This window comes from Stegastes partitus, unplaced genomic scaffold (genome assembly GCF_000690725.1).
Source record: "Stegastes partitus isolate 25-593 unplaced genomic scaffold, Stegastes_partitus-1.0.2 Scaffold45, whole genome shotgun sequence".
NCBI classification, from domain to species: Eukaryota; Metazoa; Chordata; class Actinopteri; family Pomacentridae; genus Stegastes; species Stegastes partitus.
Window position 1 is genome coordinate 472,425 of NW_007577776.1, and position 18,795 is coordinate 491,219.

At 41.9% G+C, this 18,795-nt stretch overlaps 1 protein-coding gene across 1 annotated transcript; it reads left to right on the forward strand.

Moving 5' to 3' along the window:
- Positions 1-4,319: 4,319 nt before the first annotated feature.
- g3bp1 (GTPase activating protein (SH3 domain) binding protein 1) lies at positions 4,320-16,800 on the forward strand. The gene is made up of 12 exons (XM_008306245.1): positions 4,320-4,436; positions 9,254-9,370; positions 9,578-9,659; positions 11,020-11,193; positions 11,312-11,402; positions 11,684-11,777; positions 12,612-12,858; positions 12,959-13,063; positions 13,625-13,742; positions 13,976-14,101; positions 14,422-14,531; positions 14,827-16,800. The coding sequence occupies exons 2-12, from the start codon at positions 9,276-9,278 to the stop codon at positions 15,073-15,075; spliced, it is 1,491 nt and encodes a 496-aa protein (XP_008304467.1). The 5' UTR covers positions 4,320-4,436; positions 9,254-9,275; the 3' UTR covers positions 15,076-16,800.
- Positions 16,801-18,795: the final 1,995 nt, after the last annotated feature.

An 18,795-nucleotide genomic window follows, 5' to 3' on the forward strand; every position in this document is an offset into this window, starting at 1 on the left:
TTGTCCGACCACATGGACACAACATGTGCACTTAGAGCCACTAAGAAACCCTCAGACGACCACAGACAGACAGAAAATATTAACCAACACGAGTGACTGAAACTGTTTGAGTTTGTAGAATCCTGCACGGCCTCTCCTTTATGTTTAATGCTGTCAGTAGAGGAATTATGTTACATCAGCCCAGTGAGTTTTATGTTATTCTGGCATTGCAATAGAAAGCATATACTTATTTATTTTTCATGTTAGTTGCTGTTCATAGATTCTTCTACATGTGGAGAATCTAGACATTAAACACATAGAGCTACAAAACAAAACAGGTTGATATTGCCCAGATGCTGCTATGAGTAGAAAATGCAGGTAAAACATGTTGTAGTTTGAGCTGAAGCAGCCCAACAGCTCACTTTTTGCTTTTGTTAATCTGTCAGCTTGTTCCCGTGATGCAGACGTGGACTCCAGGCTGTAATCATATTTTAAAATGAAAGCAATAAGATGCTGTTTAAACCTTTTTTTTTTTATTAAAAATATTTTTAAGCACAAGTTAAAGTTGGGAGGAGCTGCGCTTGGACAAGTTTACAACCTCTGTGTACAGAAATAGATTCAGAAGAGGCTGCAGTTTGTGTTAACGTACCGTCATTCTAACACACACACACATGTGAGTTGTGACTGGTTACCGCTGCCGTGTAGTTTAGCTTTTGAACTTTTCTTTTCACGCCGTCAGATTCCTCATTGGTGATTTCTCTCACTTTTTACTGAAAATAATCAGCAGGTGACTTTAGTTTAGTTTTTAGCTCGACAGTGTCCAAATGGAGCCTTGAATCTAATGACGTTAAGTCTGAAAACAAGGCTAAAGTTGTCTGTCAGTGTTCAACATGGCAGCACACATTTGTATGTGCAGAAGTGCTTAAACAATACGACTCAGCGTTGCTAATGAATTTTAGTTTAGAGAATCAGAAACGTTGTAAGATGAGTTTACTCTGAACATAAACTGGAGCGTACTGCAGCCCGAGCACAGCGGTGTATGTGGCAAATCTGTTTAAAATAAGCAAAACCGCAAGAACATTACGTTCACAAACAAGCAACAGTTGTTTGTGCCTCCAGAGTCTTAAACACAGTCTCCTGCCTGAGTGTTGAACCGTGTTACACTCGACTGTCTAACTCTGACTGTACACAACGCTGCTCGTGGTCCCCTGGGAGACAGCAGAGGGAGAGCCGGAGCACCCTGTTACCATCCCCACCCGTTCATCCAGACTCCAGTGTCAGGAAACAACAGCTGAGCCTGGTCCACAAAGCCTGAAGTCCCTCCCTTCAGCCGCAGAGCTCCTCCTTCGTACTGTCTCTCGCTGCAGCTCAGACGGGGGAGAGGGAAGTCGTTTAATAGAGTTTTTTTTTTTTTTTTTACAGTGGAAGTCCTTCTACTGGAAGTTAAGAAAAGCGATCTCACAAACTGATGTTGGTTGAAGACTCTCTGGCTTATTGAACATGTGTGTTGGGTTGTGTTTGGATGACGGCGTATAAAAGCGATGAATGTGAAGTGACACATTTCACACAGGATATTCACGGCTTTCAGGACTTACATGTTTCTTGCTGTGCTCTTGTTTCTGATTCAAATACATCTCAAGCTTTTAGAGAAACTTCTGATGTTTCCCTGCAAAATTTTGGCTTTAAGTTCAGACAACTTCACAGAACCGCGCTGTAAAAATATACAAACCTATTTGTTTTTGCACATACATCTAAGCTCCTGAAACTTTGGATAAATAGTTGGATTGACAAAGAAGAATCCGACAAAATTGTTTATACTTTTAATCAAAACCTATTTAATCAAGAAGTTTTTTTTTTGTGACATAAAGACACTTCAAATTATTCTAAATCCGAACTAAGACAACATGAAATGACCATTAAAATCCTCAAACTTCCATTGATAGCTTGAATTTTACTACTATAATAAAAGTCATTTTTTTAAATGAAGCATCTATTCTGTAATATTTACTTGTGCTAGCATAAAAATGAACAAAGGCTCAACTAAGCATCTTATTGAATTGACTTTTTAAAGCAGCCAGGTTACTTTTTCCCTAATAGTTGAACGTTTGGAATTTTAGGCTCGATCAAAACTATGTCCAACCTTGCTGGCTAAACGGTCACAGAGCTCTTAATCACATTGAAAACCACCTCGCTCACGTACGACAATCACATTTTAAACCCAACTAAAGAACAATCACAAAATTGCTCATTCAAATATCTGGATTTATTAGTATTTATTCCCATAATTCCTTACGCAACACAGAACTGCCTTCAGTACATTATTAAACACTGCAAATGAACAGTACTCATACTTACCTAAACAGTGAGAGGCTCCCCCTGGTGGTGCAACCAGATACTACAAATAGTTGACAGTATTTTTTCTGACATGCATGCTCTTTATCTGAGGGCGGCACGGTGATGCAGCGGTTTGTGCTGCTGCCTCAGAGCTAGAATGTTTGGATGTCAGCCTGGCATCTTTCTGAGTGTGCATGTTCTCCCTGTGCCTGCGTGGGTTCTCACTGGGTGCATGTTGAGGTTAATTGATGTATTAGCTGTGGCGCCACAGAGGATAAAGTGGTGTTCAGATAATAGATGGATGTTCTTTGTCTTCTGCCTTATCTATTAATATAGTTTTAATTGGTTATTGAAGGCCAAAAGATTAGCAACTGATGTTGCCTAAATGACTGAATGGGTTAGTTTGGCAGTGCTAAACGTGGCTGAGGTAGTAAAAACCTAAAATTGTTTTTACAGAGCAGATGTGGTATTGCTCCTTTCTTTCGTCTGTGTACACTGAGTTAATATGCTGTCCCAGTTTTCACACTTTTCTTCATTTCTTTTTAATTTTTTAAAAAAATTTAAAGACACATACAATATTCTATGTTTATATAACTTGGAGATTTTTTTTTTAATTTTTAAAAATCTTTTTATTCTTTTCTTCTTTTTTTTTTTTTAGCGGTTTAATCAGTGACCGGCTTCTTAATAAAGAAGAAAGACTGATATATTTTAATAAGTTAGATTGTTATTAGGACTGTACTGTCTGACACTAAATACTTAATATAGTCACGGAAAAACTGGATTTTACAAGTATGGTAGAGTTTTAACCATAATATATAAATCATTCAGCTGCATTCACTCTATACATAATACTCTGCAGTCTGAAAATTAGTATTTGAATAAGTCAGGATAATGTCCATATATATTTATATGTGTAATGAATACAAACACAGTATAAATACAATGCAAATAAGTCAAATCTTTGTAGGGTTATAAACCTAATATGTACAATTCTCAGGTAAATTCATGTCGTAGTTAACACCTATGGGGTCTTAAGATTTGAACTTGTTAGGATAATTGTGCAATTTTGCAATAATAACAGTTTTCCTGCATTGTACTGAATGTTACTGTACATTACCTGTTTACTTGGTACTTTCTATCAAATGCTCTTTTGCACTTTTAATAGTGTATTTATTTTATTGCTATTCTATTATTTATATCACCTTTTAACTTTTTTTTTGTTTTTCTTAGTCTGTGACCATATGAGCTGCTTCAAGGATGACGCCAAACGAAATTTCGTTGTATTTTTTGTACAATAAAATAAAGCTTCTTCTACTTTTTTGCTCTCCACTGTTTGCACAGATTTATGTTTGTCCATTACTGTCTACTAGTTGCACTGCACTATGTGTATATATGTATTTAACCTAATTCTTTTTAAACTAATGTTATTTTTAAGAGTATTTTGTGTTGTATTACTGCTGATTGCTGTAAGTTTGCACACAAGTTCTGTTGTATTTTCCACAATGACAACAAAGCCTATTTTAGTTTGTTTCTTATTTTTCTACTGGATTGGAAGCATTTTGTTGTAATACTTGTTGTTTTAAATGCATGTTTTCATGTGATGGGAGCTGACTAATCCCACCGATCTCTTTACAGGCTCTCAGACCTTTCTTTTCTTACATTATTTCATTTGATTCGATGAGTCATTCACTCCAATTAAACCGGTTTCACACATTAAACACTTTTGTCGCCTCCAAGCGGAGAACCGGCTTCGGTGCACTGCACGCTGGAACGTTACAACCGGTAGACGCCAGCCGACGAAACCACCGCATCTCCGGCCATTACTGCGATGTGATTGGATTCACTGAGAAACCCAGGTACCGACACGCTGCTTCGGGATTGGCTGAACCAGAAGGGGACGTCGCAGTCGCGTTAGGCCATTGGTGCACGAGTCTGGTGCCTAAATCTTATTGGCTGTGCGTCTCCGAAAGGGGCGGGACATCGTGTTTGGTTGCGGAGCTGGAACCGGTAACCGAGCACTCCAGCACGTTGTGAAGCCGCTAGTGTACCTGGCAGCCAAACGAGGTGATTCAAAGAAATCACTTGTTTCTAAAGCAGCGTATTTTTTGATAACTACCCCATTGGTAAGTCGCTCTCTTCAATGAACCTTCTAGGATGTGATACTTCATTTCAATATGTCTCTCTTGCCGTACTCGTGTGGTTAACTGGGTCGCTCTTCCGGGCTCCGTCTACTTCGTGGTGTGGAGATGGTGGCTGCTAGCAACCTTTGACATTGCAGCTCGGATGCTGTGCTTAAATGAATTGAATTAAACGATACTTACGGTTTAAACGCAGCTAAAATTGCCAACGAGCTGTGTGGTGGTTGTTAATGTGTTGAAGCGTCGGCGTTTATCCACCACTACGACTGCATGGTTTCACTTTGGCTTTCCAGGAGATACCCACCGCCCCAGTGTAGCCCACTTCTAGCCCTCATTCAGTCGTGACTCCCTCCCTTCCTGTCTTTCTTTGCCGCCTTCTTGGTCAAAAAAATTCTCGTCATTTCGCTTCTGAATTAATTTTCAAGCCACTCTTGGCGGTTATCTCCTCGACCCAGCTAGCCGGCTAACTTGGCGCGGCAGGAACGGAAAAGTGTGGCCGGGGACCAGCCGGGACACGTGCTGCTCCTGAAACCGAGCTGTAGCTGCCCTAGTTTGGGGGCCGTGTGCTCGTCCAGCTGTCGCGGTTTAGCCTCGTAGCGGGCCAGCCAGCGTGCCATTTGAGCCCAGGTTATATCTGGAAACCGCCAGTGGACTGCCCTAAAGTCCCAGCGACGTGTGGGGCCGTCCTGAGTGGTTTGTAGGCCGGTGGAGACCGTGAAAGGCTCCGTCACTGCGGGCACGGCGTGGCCTTTGTCTGCCTGCCATGCTTGCACTTTTCCACAGCCTGCTCTCCGGTGTAGCTGCTGCTGCAGTGTACCATGACTTTAAGCTCATTTTATTACATAGGTGCTTTTAAATCTAAAGTTTAGCCACTGTTAGCTGGAGGCCACAAACGCCCTTTTTTACCCCCCTTCTACTGGCTATTTCACCGATTAATCGATTTAGCAAAGATGGTTGAAGTTAATTTTAATTTGACCTGAACGATGCAGCATAGTAAGAAACTGACATAATGAAGTGTATTACTGTAGGTTTACACTGGCAACTCCAAAATGTGAAATATAAATACAGAAAAGAGGGCTTATTATTTAACCCTTACATATATTCATGTTTTATGCCCTCCTGTCATAGTAGGTGTCTATACCAAATTTTAAACTACTAATCTATTTAGAATGTGTAAATTTCCTTTGCCACATTAATACATGTAAATAAAATACACATACAACAAGGCCTGTACAATTTCAGTTTCTGCACTCAGATCTAAAATCCATCTCGATGCATAACTTGACCCGAAACAACCTCAGTGTACAAACATCTGCAGCACCTGTACAAAAGTAGAACATTTCAAAAATATTTGTGTATTTTGGGTCACTTAAGGAAAAATCAACAGATTTCAGGCTAAAAGATGAACGTTTAAGGTATTTTTTGTGCTGTCAAACATCAAAACAGGTCAAATTTGACCCGAAACAGTATGTAAGGCTGAAGTCAGTAGTGCAACACTGACTGTGGATACTTTGCAAGCACAGACAAACTAAAGCAACTTCTTTTCAACTGTTTTGGACAGTTGCTGTCAGACTTTGGTTGTAGCTTTACATTTCATGAAAATAGAGCTGAAATCACCACACACACCAGTTGTTTAACCTCTGTGTTTAGTGAGTTCACTGGATTTTGGTGGTGCAGAGCAGCAACCTGGGTACAACATCAGCTCCATGTCTCTTTTTCATACTCTAAACTGTAGCAGTGACTCCAGCCATAGTCACTGGAGGAGAAAACAAATCATGTGGTGATGCTGAATAAAAACATTTCTTCTAAATTCATGTTACAATAACATGTATTGATTACATACATCAATGCTGACGCATTTTCAGCGTCTGTGCCATCAGTCATGGCAGCTAATTTGCTTTACATTAGATCTGTCTCAGCACACCTTAAGCTGTTGGGTTACTTTACCTCGTCACTGTTGGCTTAGCCTGATGCATCAGTTAATGTTTACTGGATGTGTGTCGTTTGCAAAGTGTGTGCCAGAACAGCAGATGGCTCGAGCTTGTGTGGACAGGTGTGGCAGACAGTCCATTAAGGAGGAGCACTTGTTTCTGTGGTTGCTGAACGGACATACCAGTGTATTTGCATGTTTTAGCTTCAATACCACAAATCAAATGTGTAGTTCTTGTTTCTGCAGTGGTTGGTGGTAAGGCTGCTGATAGCCTATATCTGTATTGTCGCCAACAAATCCAATGAACAGGAAAAAAAATAATTCAAAACCTATACGAGCCCAAAGTAATTATATTCTATGTATACCAAGATCTTCATCTTTGTCCAGTTGCTATTAGCAAAGACCAGGTAGGGATCTCGACACTGGGGGCTTAGCCCAGCTCTGCACTCATTGGATTTTTACCACTAATTGCACTGTTGAAGTTATTTTGGAGTTCAATTTCAATTCAGTTCTCAACATATGTCATCTCATAGCATTTAGCATGTTAAGGTGAAGACAGTACATATTTAGAACAGAGAACCCAACGATCCAAAGGTTCCCTTTGGATTCCCTTTGAGTTGACAATAGTGGGAAGGAATCAAAAAACATCCCATTTAACAGAGAGGAAGAAAATCTTTAGACAGAACCAGGCTCAGGGAAGGCAACCATCTGCCTCAACAGGTTGGGGTGAGAATGGGGAGGAATGATGAGTTCAGATGAAAGGAAAATGCGAGTCACTGTGCTATCAGTAAAGAAAGGTCATTCCTCTTTCTTTCCTTCCTTCCTTCCTTCCTGTGATCAGTCCTTGTTGGATGTCGACAGATTTTTTTATTTTATTTTTCTATCTCATATTTTTTTTATTATTGTAAAATGGGTCAAACTTTTACAAGCAATAAAATAATATCCAACAGTGTTTGATCAGCTGTATTATATTGGGTCCTTTAATGCATGATCAGAATGACACATGAAAAGATAGAGAACTAATTTATACAAGAGATTTTTACATTTATACAAAACAAACAAACAAGCTATTCATAAAACATTTAAGGCTACAGTCTGTGACACCCAGGCCTAACGACGCCACTGCCGATACGGAACACATCCAAGCCAATCACTGGAGAGCCACTGTAGTCCATTTTGATTCAATTTCAAAGATTCAATAGGAACTGATGGACTTGTGCCTGATTGCTATAGACAGACTGGGGAATTCACAAACATGAACTTATTTATTTTCCCTGCCTTCCAGGCAGACATCGGTTTCAGTTCATGTCAGTGCAGAATGAAAATCAACTAGCAGAGACTTGAAAGTTTCTCGGAATGGGCAATCTATGAAGTCTGGCAGGCTTGACAGCTGTGTTTGCAAATATTCATAAAGGTAACGGCTCGCACTTAATGGCAGCATAAGCACCAAGTTGCATTTAACAGATAAAAATATGGAGGAAATGGGGAAGAACGTGTTGAAGCCTGCGTTAGTTTTCACTGTAAACTATCCTTCCTGTCATGTTGTTACAGCAGGACTCAGAGAAGATCTTGTCAAGAGGTCAGTACCTGTAACTGTATGACAGGCAGCCATACAGCATGACAGAAGTTTACCGAAGACGTGCTTTTTGTTTTATGTAGATTACCAGAGGTGATGGAAATTTCAGCTACTATGGAAATTAATATCAGAATCTGCCTTGGGAAGGAAAAGATTGACAGTTTTGATACTTCAAGAGAGCCTGGTATGTCGTGCAATACATCTTAGCATTTTATCAGCCACTTTAGACTTACTACTGGTCAGTTACTTCAGCAATATTATGCTCAAGTTGAAACCCTCCAAAGCAGGACATCCAAGTGGCTAGCTATTTAGATGTGTTGGCTACAACCAAGATGGAACAGTTTTTGATTGAACCACTTACATCAGCAGCAGTTGATGAGGTAAAGAGATCAAAGTAGCATATTTCAGTAGATGCATCCACACACACCCTCTGGGTTATGTCCTCAAAAGAGAACATTGTATGTGCTTTTGGTTTTCATTCATTTTTGAGCAAGGAGAGGGCAGCTGAAAATCAGTGCCATTGCAGTGCAGTGACTGTGCACTTTCAGATTTGTATCCACACAGTAAGAAAACAAATGCCTGGGTTTGTTTTTCATGCCCTGGGCGGGCTGTTTTCATGTCGGTGCACCCAGATGGGGCAGTAAACGCAGCCTGTATTGCAGATTGGACACATTTCATGCTGCTGCCATAAACATATTAAAAACGAGCCTGTAACGTACTAAGTTGGATATTGTCGAGTCTTGTAAAAACAGAGGTCATATTTACCTAACCGGTTATACGCTTCAGCTTGTTCATGGCGTTGGACACGACGGCTCTGCAGTCAGGACGGCCAGATGACTCTCACTGTCTCATGCTTTGTAGGATAACGTTAACCGATGCATCTCATATCAGGAACACAGTTTTGTGCACAACAACAAAGACAAAATATTTATCCAGCTCTTTGGTTACCACAGAAGTTGCCATGGCATCTCATCATCCAATGCTGCTTTCACATTTTGTGTGTTGCTCAACCCATGGTATGAATTTGGTAATGCTCAGTTCTAAGAATCGGTTGGTTTGAGAGATGGAGTTATTAATGCATATTGCCAAATATGTGTTTACAGTAAATCTTTTGGCCTTGAAAATGTCAAATTCCGAGAAAGCCAGCAAAACCCCTGATGGTATACACTGGGGAGGGTAGAATTTAAACAATACCTCAGTTTAACCTGATTATTTGACCAGTTATTTCATCCCCCCCCTCCTCCTGTAATGCATAATGAATGATGTAGTCATTGAGCCTCCTTTTCCTCCCTGCAGAGATTTCCAGTTGACCAAAGAAATGGTGATGGAGAAGCCAAGTGCCCAGCTGGTCGGGCGAGAGTTTGTCCGACAGTATTACACACTCCTGAACCAGGCCCCCGACTACCTGCACAGGTACAGACATAAGCTGTTTAACGGTCATGTGATCGAGAGTTTGCTGCAGTGTGGGCAGCTGTCAGATATATTACTGCATTTTAGGGTTACATCTTTGATCCTCCAAAGTTTTAGAATCAAGGAGGTGGTTTTAAGTCTGTATGTGAACAACCGTCTCTGCTGAAATTGTCCTCTTGGAAGAAATATAATTGTTGTTTTTGTGCTCAGGTTTTATGGAAAGAACTCCTCCTACGTGCATGGCGGCTTGGACAGCAACGGCAAACCAGTAGAGGCCGTTTATGGACAATCTGTAAGTACGCTTCACAACAGCAGAGAACATCTTTTTAAATGTTATTTCCATAGAGGACTGCACTTGACTCCCACATAGCAATACAGAGTGGAAAAAAAGTGTAAACCCCTGAAAGATGTTTGCAACAGCATGTTTGCCCTCGCGGACATAAAATGCTGATTCTGAATTCTTTGGGAAGGTAAAACATTTGTCTTATCCCCCCATTGTTGTCTGTTCTTATTAGGAATGTTCCTAATTACTAGTTTCCCCAGTTGGTTATCTGCAAGTTAAAATTTAGACTAGTCAACGAATCTGCTAATCGCTGAATCAATTTCTTTGCCACCTGGAGACTTTAAATTTCTTTCTTGCAACAACTCAATATAAAAATCCTCTTTTGTGTTTCAAGAAGAAAGCATTTGATCTGAACACTGCAAAATCAAAGCAACAGCAATCCAATAGAGGTGTGCCATTTCATGGTGTTTTAAAAAGCACACTTTCTAATCTTGCAACACTTCATCATATATTATGTGTTGAATACATACTCGTGACTTTGCGCAGCAGCTCCAAGCCTGGCTGACAGCACAGATATGGTTTCTACCAGCTCCACAGTGGAAGAGTTGGTTCAACACGGGAGTTATTTTGAGAAAACAGAGCAAATCTTAGCACAGCAGCAGGGAAGAAAATCAGGATGCATAAACCAGCGATGGCATTATTTTAAGGCAACATCACCCACCTCTAGTATACGGCGTGCTTTCAAAGCTGTGAAGTCTGGGTAGCTGCTCCGGTCTCTGCGTTTTGTTCGCTTTTAAGTGGTATAAGAGATTCATCCTCCAGAAAAAGCCACAGCAGCAGGTTTTCCTTACACCCAGACGCTATTTGATTTCTGTGAATAAGTTAAACTGAGTCAGAGACGCAAGAATTTATGAAGCGCTTTCCAAAGCGTAAACATCAACATATTTACTAGAAAAGACTCGGCATAGAAACAACACAACAGACAGCACAACAAAAGAGCAGAAACCGTTCAGAAAATGGAGAGTTTTGTTTTCAGTGACTGAATGTGGCGAGAAAAAAATGTTGGATCTAATAAGTGGTCGAAGCTCCTTTGGCAGCAGTAACCTTAGATTCAGCTTAACTGCATTCTTAAGATGGTTAGTGTGGACGGTGCTCTTTAAGATTATTTCACAGCCTCTCTGTTGGCTTCAGATCTTAGCTCTGACTGGAACGCTCCAAAGACAAGGGTTAAAGCAGTCGAGTCTCTACAGTAGATCTGCTGTGATATTTTGCATCTTTTTATTCTGCTGCATCACTCGTGCCTGAACAAACTTAGAAAATGGGATGATCGGAGCATATATCAAGACAAATTTCTGCTTTGCTTGTGCAGGAGATCCATAAGAGGGTGATGGCTCTGAGCTTCCGAGACTGTCATACCAAGATCAGACACGTGGATGCTCATGCCACCCTGAACGAGGGTGTGGTGGTGCAGGTGATGGGCGAGCTGTCCAACAACATGCAGCCCATGAGGAAGTTCATGCAGACCTTTGTGCTCGCGCCCGAGGTTGGTATAACGTCACAGCTTCAGCAGTTGATTTGTTAATGCCGCCCGCCTTAAGTAATATTTTATTATTTGACTGCAAATATTAACATGCAATATGATTTGTTTGTTTGCCCTCCAGGGTACGGTTGCAAACAAATTCTACGTCCACAACGACGTGTTTCGTTACCAGGACGAGGTGTTCGGTGACTCTGACTCTGAGCCTCCAGAAGGTGAGATGATTGTGCTTTGAACATGAAAAACCAAAGTCCAAGATTAAAACTCCTGCTTCATCAAGATTGATATTCAATTGTCTTTTATATAGAAGCTTAAGTGAAGATCATTAATTGTGCTTTTGTTAATTGTCACTAATTGTGACTGTCAGCTGAGCATTTAGTTATATTTTGTGGGATTTATCTTGAACAGCTAAATGTTCAAATAAAAACATTTTTTTATAAATTGCATTATCAGTCAGGTGCAATTATTTACTGTCCTGTTGATTTTTATTTTTCAGAGTCTGAGGATGAGGTGGAGGAGCTGGAGGAGAGGGTTCCATCTCCGGACGTTGCTCCAGAGGAGTCTGCTCCCTTCTATGACCCAACAGCCTGGTACGGGATGAGCTGCTTTATGGGGCTCTGCTATATGTTTACACTGAACACCAAAAACAAACTTTCAGAGGACCATGTGTCAGCATTTTGTGTGGTAATACTGCATCAAATGTGGATTTGATTGTCTTCCTTGGCAAGAGTTTCCTTGACACTGGACCCACTGTAAATGTCTCCGACAAGAAGTAACGGCTATTTGTCAGCTTGCATTTCCACAGTGCTTACATTTACCTGTGAAGGTTTAATCGTATATATTTTTTTAATGTATGATGCCTAAAGCTGCATTTTGGGTGCAAAGAAAAAAAAAAAGAACACAAAACGTCACACTTTTTGTCTGCCCCTACCTTAAGCAGCTTCATCTGGTTCCACAGAAGGAGGTTCTTCATTGTCTAAAGCCCAAATACTGTCTGTGTGTGTTTGTTTGCTTCTGCCACATCTGTCCTCACTTCATGGTTGTGCTGAAAAGGGACGATTATTTTGTCTTTTACAGAATCTGGTTAATGCAAACTCTTGCGTATTTGGTGATTTTAAAAAAAAATTTAAATAAGACTTTTAGAAGGAAGTGATTTTAATGACTTATGTCACAGAGCAGTAGTTTGGGGACTGGCAGGCTGTTGGTCTTACAGTTTGTAGCTCTTATGAATGTGTAACTCTAACAAAACTAAGACGGTATGCCTTTCTGCTGAAGGAATTTGGTGTTAAGGGTTGAAATATGCTTTTGTTTAAGAAAGCAACAAATAATAAGTCATAATCTGATCTGTCCTCATGAGCAATGTGTATATTTTATGTGTTCGTTTTTCATCAGCCTAAGTGACATTTCTCTTTTCTCTTTTGTAGTTCGGAGCCAGCAGTTCCTGGTGACGAGGAAGAGGCAGCAGCAAGTCCAGAACCAGAGCCAGAGGTGGAGAAGGAGGCCGAGGCCGCTGTGTTGGAGCTGAAGTCGGAGACGATGCTAGAGACACAGACCGATGGCCACACGACCGACGACCAGACAGAGAAAAGCCCTGCTGCTGCCACTCCACCAACTACAGAACCTGCCTCTGCGCCTGCTGAACCTGCCCCTGCCGCTCCAGAAGAAAACAGAGTAGGACTGAATGTGTGACACAGATGCTCGCTAACAGTGATGTGAAGATGGCTTACATGGGAAATATGAGCCCTAATTGTCATGTTTGTGTCCTCAACAGCCGTTCTCCTGGGCGTCAGTCACCAGTAAGAACCTCCCTCCCAGCGGTGCTGTCCCAGTCTCAGGAATCCCCCCACACGTCGTCAAAGTCACTCCCACAGCACCGGTAGGTTTTAGCTCCTCCTATAAAAACTTTGCTTCGGAATATTTGAAATCAGTGTCATAAAATCAGTGCAGTGAATTCATCCAGCATGCAAAACACAACATGAAAAGTAACGTGATCCTACGTCATTATAGTGCCCCAACGGAAGTTTCTTCGTCTTGCCAAAGAACACATGACTTGTGGTGTCCTGGTATTTTGTGGCAGCAGTTGTCATTGTTTTTGAGCAGTGGCAAGCTCAACATTTTCGTCTTCTGTTCTGTTATGCTGCGTAAAGATGAAAGCAGATGACAAATTTAGGGCGAACAGTCTCTTCAGCAGTCTCAGTATTGTGCCTTCTGTTTATTCCATTGTTTTACATCTCAGAGAGCAGAGATTGCTCTGGAATTTTTTGCCAGATTAGAGATGAAGGCAGCAGCACAGGACGAGACCTCCCCTGCTGCTCATACCTGTGTGATGATAATCCAAGTTGTGGTTCTTTATCTTTATTCCTTGTGTTGAGCAACAGATTTAAAAAGAAGAATGAACTATTTTCTTATAAAAAATGTATTTTGTTGATTGTTGCAGCCCAGAGTGGAGGTGAAGTCAGAGTCCCAAACAGCAACACAGAGGCCACAGAGAGACCAGAGACCAAGGGAACAGAGGCCTGGAGGTCCTCCTCCGGGTAACAGAGGACCCAGACCAGGTACACAAACAGTAATACAGCAGTTCAGCTAGCTGATGGCAGTTGTGACAGGCCAACCATGAGCTTATTAAACCTGTGAAAGTAAATGTTTCTTGTTTTATTAAATGTTTGACATTGTAGGAATATAAAACTGATTGGTCTTAATGTATGAGTCACAACACTGAATTTATAAAACAAGGCGCGTTCCATCTCCACATGTCCTCAGACTGACCTGTTGATTGTTCGTGTTTCAGTTCGGGAAGGAGAGCAGGGGGAGTCAGAGGGTCGCAGGGCGACCAGGTACCCCGACGCCCACCAGCTCTTCGTTGGCAACGTCCCTCACGACGTGGACAAGACAGAACTCAAGGAGTTCTTTGAGCGTAAGTTGGATTGACACATCAGTGTGATGTAGCCTTGAATGGCCGAACACTTTACCATCATCTTAACCCTTTTAGTAACACAGGTCGCAGTTTACAAAGGGTTAGTTTGTAGTTAAACTGTCAAGAAACTAATCGCTGAAGGAAAATAAGGAAGTGGTTTATGGAGCTTTGACAGATAGAAAGCAAATGTTTACATCATATTGGGGAATTTACTTTGTGAAGTGTTTATGCTCAGATTCAGAGTTTCTAGTGAAATGCAGGGTGTACACTGTGTTCATTTTAACAGTGATTAAAGAACATGTTTGCCTCCTCTCTTTCAGAGTATGGTACAGTCCTGGAGCTGAGGATCAACAGTGGAGGGAAGCTACCAAACTTTGGCTTCGTGGTGTTTGATGACTCTGAACCTGTGCAGAAGATTCTCAGCAACAGGGTACGATACTTTATTGGCTAAATGGACATTGTGTTGTATTAACTTTGAGCTTTCATCAGTGTTTTCTTTGAATGCCACACCAGATATTTGATAGTCCAGTTTGCATAATTAAAATACACTGAACTACTTGCTGCTTGGCCCCTCTTTGGCAGTTATTTGTCCTGTATTCATCTGTTGGTACTTTGAGTTTGCTCAGTTGGAACTGACTTCACTATTGGGGCTGTTCTGGCTTTAGTAGAAAAAAAATCTGCTCTTTTATTAGGTTGTGATGTGATTGTTCTTTCCCCCTCTTCAGCCCATCAAGTTCAGAGGCGACGTCCGCCTGAACGTGGAGGAGAAGAAGACCCGCTCAGCCAGGGAGGGTGACAGGAGGGACATGAGGCCCCGGGGTCCCGGTGGTCCTGGTGGTCCCAGAGAGCGAATAGGAGGCGGCGGAGGACCTCGCGGCCCCCCCACCCGTGGAGGCATGGCACAGAAGCCCAGCTTTGGGTCTGGGCGCGGAGCCGGGCCCAGCGAGGGGCGCTACTCTGCCCCACGCCAGTGAGGCACCTGTCCTCCAAACCTGAGTTAGATTACTGTTTGGATTCAATTTACTTGAGTGGTTATTGATTTGCTGCAGCAGGAACTGATTGGACGAAGCCAAATTTTAAAGAAAACCCCTCACTTTTACTGTGCACCAAGGAGAAACAATCAGTAGGAATTATTCATTTTGGGATGCTCCTCCTGCATGGGCGGATTTCTGACTCTACCTCCTCATTCTTTCTCCAGAATGTACAAGTATTCAAGAGGGATTTCTGTTAGTAATCGACGCAGGTTTGGTCGAGAGCTTTCACCATCAAGTCACGCCAGCTCCTGCTTAATTCAGCAGCCAGTCTCGACATCTGTCTCTCATGAAGGTGGCTGCCTCCTCTTCCTCCCCCCACCCCACCCTCATTCTTGTCCTCCTCCTTTTTTCACCTGCTGCTTGTCATTTACGTTCAGAGGAATCCAGGATGTCACGCCTCATCCAGCTCCACACCTCCACCTCCGTCACACGAGGTCCGTTTATTTTCTTTGTGGCGCTGGCAAACTGTCGAATGCTGAGTGTTTGCAGCAGCAGCGGTGCAGATGACTCCACCCCAGGGAGTTCTGCAGGATGCCGTCTCTGTTGTTGGTGAAACCTTCCGGGCTTTCTTGGTCACTCGGTGGAGTATGTACAGTCTAATGTACAACACACGTAACCCCACCTGTGGAGGCGTGGCACAGAAACCCAGCTTCGGTTCTGGATGAGGTGCATCACTCTGCCATGTGTCATTTCACGAACCTGGGTTCTGGAGTCAGGTTACTGTTTAGAGTCAATTTTGTCAGTTTGTCAGAGTCAGTTGTTATTGATTTGTTGCAGTTGGAACTGATTGGACAAAGCAATGTTTAAAAAAAAAAAAAAAAAAAAAAAAAGTCCTTGTTGTATTCTGCACCCAAGAGAAAAAAATGTAACTTGGAATTCGTCACTTTGGTTTGTTACTCATGCATGGACTGACTTCTGACTTGTTTCCTCCTCATTCTGTCTCCTGAATGTACAAATATTCCTAAGGGTCGTTCCCGTCAAGTCGCAGCTGCTGCTGCAGCATCCAGTCTTGATTCTGTCTCTCATGAAGATGGCTGCCTCCCTAACGCCGCCCCGACTCCATTCTTCTTCTTCTTCTTCACCTGCTGCATTTCCCTTTTCCTCTGAGGAATCCAGGTTGTCACTCCTCACTTTTTGCCCTTTCCATCTCTTCCTACTGTCTTCTTTTTTCTCCACCAACACGTATATTATCTGGACTTTTGTCTTTTTTTTGTTTTTTTCACGCTGAACTTGAATTTATTAAGAAACAAACCGAAACACGCAAATACATGAAAAAAAAAAAGGGTAAATACTACTTGAATTGGGGATTAAAAAACCCAGAGGTTAGGTTTTTTTTCGCGTTCTCTCTCCCTGTTTCTTAAAGGAACGTGTACTTTACTGCTTGGGCAATCCTGTGTATTGCTGCCACCGTTGTATCTAGCGATGGATCTGTCTTATCTTTTTATTCTATCAGGTCAAGAGCTGAACTGTAGTGGTTTTATTTGAGTAATAATGTTGGCTTGTAATATGTGGATTCACAGACGCGTCTGAGTGGAGCATGTATCAAATCATGTATCAAAACCTGTTGTTAGGCTTCTACTACCGATGCACTTCATCGTCATCATGTTTAATAAGAGCTCACCTGCCGATGAGAGAACTAAATTAAAAGTGATTTACTGTTTTAAACTTGGTGTCTGCTTCATCTTGTTTTGGCTCTGCAGATGGCTTTGAGATCTTCTGACTGGATGCTTTAGTTTGTTCAGACAATAGATGCTACGAAATAACATTTAAATGTAAGAAAACAACTCTTCTAATCTACTGCATAGTGAAAGTAACAGCAGTTGAATCCTCTTGCAAATGTTCACAACAAGTAGTTCTCTGACAGATATTATGGTTTGATTTACAATAAAATCTTCTGTTTTGAAGTCACCCCTGGGTTCAGTATTACCACATGACAGCATCAGAAGCCAGACTCTGTAGAGTGATCGCCCTAACGGTTTAAACCCGGGCTCAGACGTGCTGCCTTTGTGATTTCTGTTCATCAACAACAACAAACGTGTATCTTACAAGCTGATTTCTGAATTTAGCTGCTGGAGTTTTAATATCCTGACGTGTCGTGTCGTGGCTCACCGGGACACTTCCGTAGAACAAAGCCTTCATTAATTTTCCTGTGCTGTGTCCACTGTGACAGTCGGAGCGGCTGCTACGAGAGATGTGGCGCCGCAACGTAGCCGTCGAAGGAGAACCGTGTCAGAATGTATTAAGTCAACTGTCTTCCCCTGTGCACCTAAATGTGCAACTGAAACAAAAAAAAAGTTCCTGAGCAATAAGCGGCTAATTGAGCCCTAACAGCTGTGGCGGGGCGCTCCTGCGTCCTGTTGGTTTCACCTGGACATCCTGTTGCTATAGCAACCGCTACTGACAAAGCTGCATAGCAACTACAGTTTATTGGACACTGTTACATCCACAGATCTGTGTCAGATTACTGTAAAACAAAACTAATAATGATGTCAAAAACTAATCCAAACAGCAGTGTTCTGTTCTATTTTGCCCCCCCCCCCAAAAAAAAAAAATCCAGTTAAATAGTAACTGATGCATTTTTCGAGCTAAAATCAAGAATGAACACAGCAAGCTGCTGTAAAACCTGATGCTGTGGGCAAGACATTTTTGCACAGCAGTTTACAAACCACTGTTCAGACCTGCGATTTGATTTAAGCAGCACAGAACATTATTGGTAACTTTTACTCTGATGCCCAGAGATGGTCCATCCATCTGTCCATTATCTATACACCGACCTCACGAGGGTCGTGGTCACATTCACACCTACAGACAATTTAGAATCATCAATTAACCTCAATATGTTTTTTGTACCTTGTGGGAGGAAGCCGGAGAACCCGGAGAGAACCCACGCTGCACGGGGAGAACATGGAGACTCCACACAGAAAGATCCTGGTTCACCCACCGGGACGCGAACTGCGACCTTCTTGCTGTGAGGCAACAGTGCTACCAACTGCACCACCCTGCAGCCCTAGTTTAGTCATTTACATTTAAAAAAGTAAATCAATTCTATTTGTATAGCTCAGTTTACAACACACGTTATCACACAGTGCTTTACATAGTCAGGTATAGACCTCACAGGTTTAAACAGAGAACCCCTGTGGATTCCCTCTGAGCAAGCGGTTAGAAAACACCTCTGGCAGAACCAGGATCAGGGAAGACGCCCATCTGCCTCGACTGGTTGGGTGAGAGTGGGGATGAGGAGAAATAGTCACTGCTGTGTTCAAGGTTTATTTACAAAAGGAGTGTTCAGCTGTCCAGGCAGCTACAACATGACATGCATCGTGAGCAAAGAAGAGTGTTGTTTGAAATGTTTTGATGCCGTTTCCCTTTTCTGTACTTCACATGGTTTTCTACACCTTACCTTCTACTTTCAATTATCACAAGTAAAAAATCTTAAAGGTTGAATGTTGCCTCAAAAGACTTCATCATGTCTTCATCAGAAATCCAATCAAAGAGTCCACAAACTGGATTAGACACTGAGACTTTGTAGTTTCATAATCTGTGACACTGAACGATTTCAGACGGTAACAAAAACAAGTTTTAAGTCAACATTTATCTTTTTTGGACCTTTTGTTCAGGTTCATGTAGTTCAATGTGCTTCATGGACGACTGATCAGCTGA